The 12,058-nt window shown below is 38.1% G+C and overlaps 1 protein-coding gene and 1 pseudogene across 2 annotated transcripts in view; both read left to right on the forward strand.

Moving 5' to 3' along the window:
* Positions 1-852: 852 nt before the first annotated feature.
* On the forward strand, positions 853-962 carry LOC131232025 (U2 spliceosomal RNA; annotated as a pseudogene).
* Positions 963-8,529: 7,567 nt separating this feature from the next.
* LOC131231267 (nuclear cap-binding protein subunit 1) overlaps positions 8,530-12,058 on the forward strand; it is a 100,654-nt gene continuing 97,125 nt past the window's right edge. Inside the window, exons 1-2 of one of the 2 annotated variants that reach the window (XM_058227407.1) lie at positions 8,530-8,614; positions 8,763-8,869. In XM_058227407.1, the coding sequence (XP_058083390.1) occupies positions 8,786-8,869 (84 nt within the window). In that variant the 5' untranslated portion in view covers positions 8,530-8,614; positions 8,763-8,785. Of the gene's footprint in view, positions 8,615-8,753; positions 8,870-12,058 lie in introns of both variants that reach the window. The other variant, XM_058227408.1, reaches the window with a different exon arrangement.

Raw genomic sequence — 12,058 nt, forward strand, 5'->3', positions numbered from 1 at the left:
AGCATCAGTTGAAGCAAGGAAGATACAGAAGTGTATTGGAATTACACCATTATTTAGGGTTCAACCAGCAATGATTTTGTAGTAGACGATGATAATACACCAATCACCATGCAAGTGGGACAGGCAGAATTTTCATTGAAAAATCAGAAGGGCAGAGCAAACAGATGTGAGTTTGAGTTGTTTTGAATCGTCCACCACTACCTATGTGTTGTTATTATTAGGAGTTGGTCGCTGGCAGCCATAGTAACAAGAACATACTCCAATACAACCGATGGATTGCATGAGTCTACAACAAATACATCATTCTAGCATTTGCAGATCCAATATAACCTGCTCCAATCACTCCAACTGTCTGCCCCTTGAGTAAATTACCAGCAAACCTATTGAAAACAAGAACCCAATTAATGAATTTATGTTGGCTCCATTTGGGCTGCATTTGGATGCACTAATTAATTGAATTGCAAAAATCCATTAGACAGAGTGGAAATGACAAAATTGCAATCAACTTCCTTGGTTCTACAATGAAGGCAGCACCAAAATCCAGTTATGTTAGTTTTCAAGTTGAACTTGTAATACAAAGATGTTAATTTCCAATTAACTTGAGATCACCTAATAGTTCCCAAGTATGAAAACGAGAACTTTAAGGGCATGGAACTTGCCTTTGCAATATACCAGTTATCTTTCGGTACAAACACAAAAGCCTGCCATGAATTGTCTTCCTGTTGCCCAGGTGAATTTACCCAATTCTCCATGTATATCTATCTGCATTCAACAAATTGCGTAATTAGCTATTGCATGAGAAATACATTTCTGGCTCTCTTTTGGTCATTGATTTCTTTTATGAGTGGAGAAATACTTTTCTAGGCCTTTTGGCTAAGATCAAGTATAGCATCTGTTCTTACCAGTTGCATGGGTGGTGGAAGGAGAAACTTACAGTAGATATGTAACATCTCCCATCTCCTTTGAGCTTCAAGGCTAGTGTATCATGTGCATCCAAGTCAATGAAACCATTGAACTACAAAAAGAAAAAAGAAAAAATAAGGTACACAGGAACTGTGCTAACATTGTAGTACTAAGACTTGTGGGGTAGACAGTAGTTTCTTACAAGGATGAAACCAGCAATTTGATGGCTACTCCTGAGAATAGCCATCTAATCCTGCAAGGGTGAAACCAGAAATTCAAATAGATAAAGAAGACATTATCAATGCAGAGTAGAGGCACCAAATTCAGATGCAGGCATCCCTGGGGATGGAAGATGCTTATTGAGATCAACACATATGAGTCCATACTCCATACAGACATGTCTGTGGTTGTTCAACTTGTGTTTGTGCCTGTAAAACCTTTAGTGAAGGAATCAAGTCCCAGGATGACATTTAGTTAATAGATTTTTAATGCATTTTGTAGGTTTTTTTTTTTTTTTGAAATTTTTTTTTTTTTTTTTTTTATGTGTGAGATAGATCATATATCAAAAAATTTTAAATGTTTTTTTTTTTTTGGAAATATGAGAAGCATTCATTTTGACGTCAAGTATGGGAGAAGAGCCTGGAACCTCCGCAAACTTGCTGACCCCTTTGGCTACATTTAGAGCATCCATCTCGGCTTTTGACCTCTTCGGCAAATTCATTGTCGATATGACCAAAACAGGCAAAATTATATGGAGAATTGTATTGATACTATTGTCATGTAGAAATCAATACTATTGTCATGCATAAATCAATTAATTATCCATGGAAAATTGTATTAGCATAGCAGAGATCAAATATCAAGTCTTAGTTTCTTTCCAAAATTTTAATGTATATTAAATAACTTATTGGACCATTCTTTGATAAGAATGTTGTCTGTCAGCTTGACCTCATAAATGTCAACCAAATAGGCTGTAATGGAACCATAACATAACGATTAGATAAGCTGAAAATATTTAGCTGGAGAATATAAGCATGATGAGCTTCAACCAAGTGCATTGAGGCATGATAAGATTGAGATGTCAAATGCATGGAGTACTGGAAAAATAACTTTCCACTAGCTCATGAATAAGATGAACTTCAATGAAGGACATTGATTTTCTTGAAAACATCTTTTTTTTACACACACACCCATGCACGCCGTAGTGGGATTTCACCACGTATGGGTATTGAACCCAAGACCTCATGTTGAAACTCCTCCGCTGCTGAGGTAAGGACTCGAACCCTTTTTTTTTTTCTTGAAGACATCACAAACTACAAGTGCAAGGAATTTTTATGATGGGTCATAAGCTTTCAATTTTAAAAAATAAAATAAAAATGAAAAACATAGATTTGCTGAGCCACACGTGTGTAGTAAAGCTCATGTACAAGTGTCAGCATCGCACAATTGGTACAAGATCCAATCCATCCATCTAAATGGAAACACTATATTGATTACCTGGCCCAAGAATCAGGTTGATCCACTAGTCATGTGGGCCACAGTCTGTGAATAAATGAACAGATATGAAAAACATGGCCGAAGTTTTCTAACCCATCCACTTGCTTTCAATATCATGAGAAAAATGTCCAAATCTAAAACTCTCCCTAGAAATTCCCAAGCCTCCCTAGATATTCCCAAGCCGAGAAATTGCTGAGATTGAGATTTGTCATTGTGCTCAAGACAACCACCTGTTTGAATGGTTAGCTTTGTCCATTTTATCAGACATTTTTACTATAATTATTTTTAAATGAAAAATCAAACTTTATTAAAATGAACTGTAAAAATGGATGGGCAGGGACTGCCATAGACAATTCTGCTCATAGACATTGCATCCGGTTCTGGTGGTAGGGACTGAGGGAGAGAAGGCTGCGGAAGATAGGATTTGGAATGGGATAAAATCCCCTGTGTATCGGGCCGAGTATATACTCAGTTAGTAAATAACCTGTATATCTCACCCTTGGGTTAAAATTTTTCCATCCAATGGCTTATGTGCTGACAGCGCTCGACCTCATGGGATGGTCCTATGCGGTCGAGCTCATAGTACCTTTTATATTTGAGTTCAAATGTATGAAATGAATTGCTTCATGATAATACATGCATAGAGATATTCATGTTGGCCTCCATAATAAATGTGACCAGCCTTCGTCTGTTAAATACCTGGTTGGCCATTCATATGGCTTAGATTATCGTGCAGGTATGTACGACAAGAGTAGTGCATATTAAGATATATGGACAAATACGATATACCTCCACCAGGAATTATGAGATGATCAGGTTAAGATCTCATACAGTTTGACGCAACTGGCTTTGTGTCTAGCCAAGATTGCATTAGTCTATACACTAGAGTGCAAATAGATCTTATATAATTTCATAAACAATGAACGATTGATTACTCATATGATGTATGAATTGAGTATCTCTATCCTATTTTATGAGATGATCATGAGAGATCTCATATAAATTGGCATAATCAGCTCTATGCCTAGTCAAGATCGCATGAGTATGTATATTGAAGTGCGGATAGATCTCACAGGGTGATTTCATACACAACGAACACTTAATTATCCATATCATGTGTTAATTGAGCCACACATGTTGCAAAACTAATTATGAACAATTGATGGATTGATTTTAATCCAATCACTGTGCAAGTTTAATACATAACTCTTATATCGAATTATTATATGCTACCTGATAACATCATAATAATATGACTTTGCTTTGGTGTCCATTCATAAGGCCATGTGAACAAATTTAACTAGGCTTGAAGCACGTTAGGAAAGCAACCAAATCAACATTGAGTAATTGAGATATGATAGATGAAGATCGTAGATGGTCATATAACACATGAGACTTATTTAAAGCGTTGGATTAAATGAATAGTTGAATTTTACCGCAAAATATTTTTAAAATTATATATATAGTTATATTAATATTTTCAATGGCCCTTGATTAATTAAATTTGTTGAGATAAAATCCGTATATAAAAAATTGTAAACAAGTATGCATAATGATCGGAGCATTGGGATTTGTGCATTTGCACATATGGAATCAAATATTATAAATTGAGTACGATAAAATCAGTGGTCCCAGACAAGTAGTTAGAGATTTGAACAAATTATTTATAACCTACTTATGCTTTGGTGCGATGTTGTCCCTTATGAAATATTATAGTTTAAGAGGTCTCGCACTTGATTTACTTGATTGGAGGGTGTATATTAGGGTTTTTAATAATGAGAGAGTATAATAATTTAGTACACCTCATTACCACCATATCTTAAGAGATACTGGGGCTACGACTGTCAATGAGCTGGGTTAGGGCCGAGCTGAGCTCTGTCCAAGCCTGGCTTGCAATTATGAACCTAAGCCCAAATCTAACTTGGGCCTATGACGGGCTGAAATAGTCCAACTTGAGTCTTGTCCAGGACATTTACACAAAGCCCGACCCGGTCCCCCAAGCCCAAGCCTTGAATATCTCTGTCCATGAACGATGTTTTGGTGTGCCTCGTGTGAGAGAGAGGGGGAGAGAATGAAAGAAAAATGGAGAAAATTAGGTTTAGAAAAGGCCTACTGGGTCGGGCCGAGTTTATGGGCTTTTGGGGTGCTAAGCTCGAGTCCAAGTCGATTTACAATCAGGCTCCTGATTCAAGCCCAAGCCCAACCATCGGGCCTTATACACCACCCAAACCCAGCCCAATACAGGCCAAGCCCGAAGGCCAGTCAGGACTACCCAGCCCATTGGCAGCCTTAACTAGAACGGTCTTTTACTACTGTTTTTTTAGAATGAAGGTTTGTAAATATAAACATGACTTTGGCTTGAGACACTTTTCTCTATTCTCTCAACCATAGCCTATGAGAAATCTCTTCCCTTCTAAAAACCTCAGTCGATCGAATATAAAGATCCTGCATACATGTATAGTGTGCTCCTCCCTCATGGTTTAAAATCAACATCTTTGATGGTTTTTTCCTTCGTCTCCATTTTTGTTTTTGTACAACGAAGAAGACGTTCCTAGTAATACATTCTAGGTAATTCTGTTATTGAAAATTTTAAAATTGATGTATGTTTTCAATGTTTTCGCTCTTGGGATCTTCCTTGAGTCCTCATGTGCTGGTTGCTGGTTGTATTCTTATTTGTATATGATTAAATCTAAACCTGGAGACAAATAGACAAACAAATAAGTAGATTTCTCAAGTTAGTTTTGTATATTCTTAAAAGGGATCTACCTTCCATGTCTTGAATATGATACTGTTTTCACTCTTGGGATCTACCTTCTATGTCTGTGTATGACTCTTGATATTCAAGCACTTAAAAAATGATACATGTCACATATTAAATTAAAATAACATGACAAAATTGTAGAACCCATTGCCACTAATATACTTGTAAAAATCAGATTGGGAGCATGGATTCGGAACCCCCTAGATTGGGAACCCCCTAGATTTGAAATCCTCCCAATATTTTTGGCACCCAGGATTGGGAATCAACTTTAATCCAAAACTAGCTATTCATGGTATATTTACAGGGGTTTGAATTTAATTACTAAATCAATTTTAACATCTCTAATTAGTGATGTATGCAATGTTTAACACAATGGTTGTAATAAGCCAAATGAAATATATGCCTTGCTCGAAAATGATGAAATTCCAAGTTTTGGATGGGCCACAAGCACAACATCATGTCCAAGTGACTAACCAACAATTTTAAACCATTGATTTACATGGACAATGTTTGGATGGTGCTGATCATCAGATTAAAGTAATTATAGTGATGCAATTGATAACCTAATTGTTTTTGGAAATCATTAGTGGGCCATGTGCCCAATAGAATAATAGTATTGCGACACATGTTACACATGCAACTATTGAAAGAATTTTAAGTGTAACCAAGCTTTCACTGTGGATTTGAAACCCCCTTTTGAGGGGATTTGAAACCCCCAGTTACTTTATGTTGCCAAACAACCCAGGGATTTGAAATCCCCTCAAATCCCCCCCAATCCATGGTGCCAAATGACCCCTTAAGCTCTAATTCATGGACACTTCTTTATTTAGACAACACCATTGGATATTTTTCATTTTTAATGTACAATAAATTGATCAATCTAATGGTCAGATGATCACATAAGCTTAATTTTTAGTCCACCGTATGTTTATAAAGATACCCATAATCTGGATTATTTGACTTGATATACTTGTATTCCACACTTGAATTTTCCAAGCAATCTCTAAATGCTTACATCTCATACATCACACTCCAAGTTTCTATCAGTACAAAGAGGCTAGTCGGCTCCTCCAGTCGTTGGCTAAGCTCACAACCATCCAGGGATTTGGTCATGGCTGCCCACATGCCTTACCTTGTCTCATCACCTTTGAGTTCTCCAAGTTAGGCGCTAACCTACAACATAACGCAAGGGCCCACTGTTATGTGTCGATGACGTCCAATACATTGGTCATGTACTGCCTCTTCTTTCACTTTGGTGCCTAAAATATGCAGGCCGGGAAAGAAAACTCGGGTGCACCACAGGCAGAGACGGGCCAAGAAAGAGACACCCACCATTAAAACCTTTTAGATGGTGTGAGGCCCACTGTATTTTATACATGCCATCGCAGGGTGCACCCGGCCGGGATGGATGTGCAATTAGAAAATTGAGCAATTTCCAAAAAATGGGGTGGGCCATACCACATGAAAATTCGAGATTTTAGGTATTATTTGGTGCGGGCATCTCCTCATTGGGCATACAAGTTATGCATACACCACGGGGAGGCACCAACCCTTGGATATATTTCTTGCTACTCCCCACATAAGTGGGAAACGGCTCAACAAGCTTTTGATGCATAATCTCAAACTCGTGCCAGGGCGACATCGATATTGTAACAAAATTACTTAATGAACAGATCGGCCATCCTATTATTCCCTCTATGCCTAAGCCTAACGCACATTGCATTGTGGATTGAGTTCAACCCACAGAGCTTTCCATTTGTTTGGAGTGTTTGAAATGCATTTGCTATTTTGCTTTTCCTAAATTTCATTATTTATACATGGGCCTTACAGTTCAAGGTGCCACAAACCTGGGAGCAGATTATGGCAGGCTAGTGTAACACTTAGTTCCATTAGGGGCAGATAAATTTAGGGTATGTTTGGTTGGTGGAATTGAATGGTATTGAATTGTATTAGATGGGATTAACATTATTATTGCACAATAATTGCATGTTTGGAAATACTATGGCATTGTAGCCATCCAATCCCATGTTTGGGATAAAAATTTTGCCACACAGGACACTGGATTAAGCAAAGTCATGTTTGGTGGGCTATGGAATTGTAATTAATTGACTAAATTCACAATAGATGCCGTTCACTTTAACACATATACAATCAGAATGTCACATGTAAACAATGTATATGGATGGATGGTATAGATAAACGCATGCATCAATGTGGGGTCCACATGTGTAGTGGATTTCAAAATCCATGAAATTCATGCATGGTATCATATACAATTCCATGGGACTGAATGCAATTCCATTCCACCTAATCCAAACCTTTCCCATCCTCTCCAAGTGCTGGATGGAATTGCACAGGACCAAATACAATTCTATCCCACCTAATCCAATCTAATATTCTGCACCAAATGCCTCCTTAGGGATTTAAGGGGATTTCAAATCACTTATCTATTTGGCACCATAAAGTAATTGTGATTTGAAATCCATTCAAAGGTAGTGTTTGAAATCCTAGGTAGATGCTAGGATTTCATCTAAAATCCTTGAAGGAGTCACATGTGTAAAATGTGTGTCACTGGGCTATTAATTTATTAGGCATGTGGCTCACTAATGATATACCACACCAATCATATTATCAATTGCATAACTAAAATTACTTCAATAAGATGATATGTGCAATCCAAACATTGTCCATGTAAATAAACAATTAAAAAACATTAGTTACTCGTTTGGTTGTGATCCTATGCTTGTGGCCTATTTGAGACTTGAAATTCCATAATTTTTAGCCAAAGAATATATTTCAATATGCTTATTACAAGCATTGTGTCTAGTTGATTTAGTAATGAAATTAAAACACCAGTAATTGTATAATACATAGCTATTTTTGGATTACATGAGATTGTAAATCCAAGGTAATAAACATCGACCAAATAGGGAATTTTTAATTCCGAACCCACGAGCCAAACAAGGCCTTAGTGATCTCCCTCTCTCTCTCTCTGGCAAGCATTTGGTGGGCATTTCAAACTGAGGTAGATCCGAAGTTCAAGTGGAGTACACCGGAGAAAACAATGGGGATAGCAAATTTTCTACGGTCCGAGGGAGACACACATATCAGTTGGATCCAAAGCTTTTGTGGCTCGCATTAAAGTTTTTAATGGTGGCATTCAATCATCATTGTTTACTACTGTATGTGCTCCAATTGAGCTTTTGATCTGTTTCATTTTGGGAATAATTTCTCAAACTAAGCTGACAAAACGGATGGATGGCGTGGATAAAACAGATACATCACGGTGGGCCCCACAGTGCCCAACGCCGACTAGCTGGGTGGTGTTGGGCCCACCACCCGGTCCGCTTCGAAAAAGCCATTCTCTCTCACTCTCTCCGAGCGGCACAAAAACCCTCCGAAACTCCTCTCTTCCCTTCCCTCTCCCTGTCCCTCTCCCTCCTACAAGTTTTGGTAGGAATTCCCGTTTTCTTCTTTCTTCGCTCCTCTCTCTCTCCGTCTCTCTCCCCCCTCTCTCTCACCTCCATTTGTTTTCTCTCTCGTTGAAATCTTCTGCTTCATTTTTTTTTTTTTTCCTTTCTTTTTCTGACAGCGTTTTAAGGTCGTTGGAAAGAAGGATAAGAAATGAGTAGTTGGAGGAATCTTCTGCTCAGGATCGGCGACAAATGCCCTGAGTATGGTGGAAACTCCGACTTCAAAGAACACATCGTATGCCTCTCTCTCGCTCTCTTCTTTTTATTTGAGTATTTTTGACCTAGCTCTTGAAACCGTAGTTAGGAATCTCTCTCTCTCTCTCTCCAGCTTATGGTGCCGGGCATTATGCCACAGCCACGCTTGTGCGGCCTCCCATGTTGTACACGTGGCACGTACCTCAAATCGGAACCGCCCAAATGGGGGGAGCCACCTCTAATCAATGGATGCTTAAAAAAAAAAAAAAAAAAACCCAAAATCAGATTGTTTGGACAATACCGACCTCTATTCAATGGAATTTTTTTATTTTTTATTTTTCAAATTTTTTTTTTAAATTTTAATATTTGACATTCTGCTCTTCGTGACTTACTAGGCAACTTAGCCTACTGTGCTGTATATATGGTGGTACGTACCTCAAACATGGACCGCTCAAATAGTAGGAGCTGCTTTAGTTGGGGTACATACCCAAAATCAGATTGCTTATACAATCCTGACCTGTAATCGATGGATGTTTTTTTTTTTTTTTTTTTTTTTTGAATGTTAGATGGAGTTCTGTTCTTGGTCTTAGCCATCCACTAGGCGTCCACTATCTGGCTAGTTAGGATCATACTGCGCATGTAATTTTGGGCTGTAATCCATCTTCAGTGGGCCCGCTATTCTGGGCAGTTGGGACTTGCTGTGCATGGCGTGTATGGTAGGAGAGCGGGCGTGGCCGATATAGTAGTTGTGGTGTAATTCTAGCACCCTATCATTCCTCATGGAGTATAATTTCTCTTTCCTTCTCTTTGTTTCCCTTTCCTACTCAAATGCAATGCATCTGTGCTCTATCATGTTGCAAATGAGGTTTAATGGACCTGTGGATGGTCTAGTTGTGATATGGGCTGTTCATCTGATGGAACCCACTGTTTTTTTTTTTTTTTTTTTTTTAATGACTTTTTCTCAGCTTGATGAATGGACGGTCCAGATTGATGATTTAACATTCCATGTCCAATGCATCCATTTAGAAGTACAATAGATTGCAAATTAGTTGCATCATAGGATCTTCCCCTTGTGTGCATAACATCATCATCGCCATTAAAGCCTCATCCCAACTTATTGGGGTCGCCTACACGAATCCTGTTATCCCATTCCAGTCTAGCATGGACCATGCCCTCAGTTAAACCATATGACCATGTCCTCCAGTCTTTTCTTATAAACCCTACCCACGTCCTTTTGGGCCTTCCCCTTGTCTTTTTAGAACCTTCAACTTGAACCAATCACTCCTTCTTAACCGGTGTAGTTCTCGGTCTCTGGTGCACACTGCCAAACCATATAAGTCTACTTTCTTCTATCTTATTAGCTATTGGTGCTACTCCCAAGTTCACCCGACTGTAGCCGTTCTTGATTCTATCCATGATATGCCAAAACGGCTACCTAATGGTAACAATGGTAACTGTTACGCATAACGAGACTGAAACGTCCGTAACAGGCATTGTAGAAAAAGTGGCCTGTAATGGGGACAATATTTATTTTTTTTTTTGCAAAAAAATAAAATAGGCTATAACGGCCATTATGGCCTGTATTGTATCGGTAACGATATTGGCCGTTACGGCCATCGTTACTGTTTATATGCCATTGGTGAGATTGTTTCCACTGTTCTCAGGTCATGACCCACCCATAAAGCATGGTTGGTCTTATATTTATCCTATAAATTTTTTTTTTTTTTTGAACAATTCTATCCAATATAATTTTCCCTTTACTTTCATTGGCATGGCGATCATATAAAACTTAAGAGGCACATCACCACTTCATCCACCTAGCTCTAATTGTACGTGGAACATCCTTCTCAATCTCTCTACCCTCCTGGATTCTTGACCCAAGTTTTAAAAAGTGGTCATTTTGCTACCCCTTGGTGAACAATCTTAACTAATACCTCACTCCTTCCCAATTTCCTTGTATGCATATACTTATGCTGAATGCTCTGTTCCCCATTTTCTTATTTCCTTAATTTTTTTTTTTCCAAATTGCGTGGAGGATGTTCAAATTTGTAGTGAATACATTATGGCTCGTCTGGGAGCTTGTAAATGGGAAATGGAATTGGAGGTAAAGGAATTGAGAGTAAATGGCTTACTCAGTTGTGTTTGGATGGGAGTAAATAAAATGCATTTGAAATTGAAATATTCTATTTGGATGGAGGTAAATGGGAGAAATTGTAATGCATTAGAAATTTTCAATATATTCACAGGAACATATGTGATATCCCAAATAAGCTTTAATATCTCAAATTAGTGTACATATGTGATATTTATTTAAATGATTATAATAAGCCCATTGAAATATGTACTTTAGCGAAAATGGGGAAATTTCAAGCCTTGGGTGGGTCACAAAAATAAGGATCACAAACAAGCAACTTGTCAACGTTTTTTAACCACCCATTTAGATGACCAACATTTGGACGGTTTGGATTATCCTATTGGATTGTTTTAGTGATTTTAGTGATGTATCTGATAATTGGATTGTTTTAGAGTATCATCGGTGTTCTACGTGTATGGTGGACATGTGCGTAGCGGCACCTTTATTTACTCGTGCGACTCTCCAAGGGAGCTCAAAAAGGCATTTCACCCCATTTACTTCCAAATCCTCTTTTAGAGAGAGGATTTCATTTACAAGCTCACTTACTAACATTTCATCTCATTTCCATGCATTTACTCCCATCCAACACACCTCAAATGCCATTTACCTCCATTTACTCCCATCCAAACAACCCCTTAGAAAATTATGTAAATTTGGTAGAGATGTTCTTATAAGAAACAAGACATCATTGTAACTAAATCATTTATTGACTTTGTTGGTTTTGTTTATTTTGTTGATTATAAGTATTATAATTGTGCCTTTTAGGAAGCTTTTAATTCAAACAATTATCATCATTGCATCTTGGTTGATGTAGCCATGGCCCACCTAGGCCCATGGCTCATCTAGGCCCATTGTATGGCCTAGCAAGATGTAGGCCCATAGCCCACTGTAAGGCCCAACATGTGTTGATTTTTGGACTGTTTGTTTATAGATATGGGGGCTTAAATAAAAAATTACAATTTACTATTTTTGGGAGGCGTGGGGGCTGATTGAAAGATGTGATTGAAGATATGAAGTGGTGTCGATTGAAGATATGGGGCTGACTTAGAGATGTAATTAGGCTTTTACCATCTTAGGTAGATTAGATTGGTCAGA

Source organism: Magnolia sinica, chromosome 17 (assembly GCF_029962835.1).
Source record: "Magnolia sinica isolate HGM2019 chromosome 17, MsV1, whole genome shotgun sequence".
Lineage (NCBI taxonomy): Eukaryota > Viridiplantae > Streptophyta > Magnoliopsida > Magnoliales > Magnoliaceae > Magnolia > Magnolia sinica.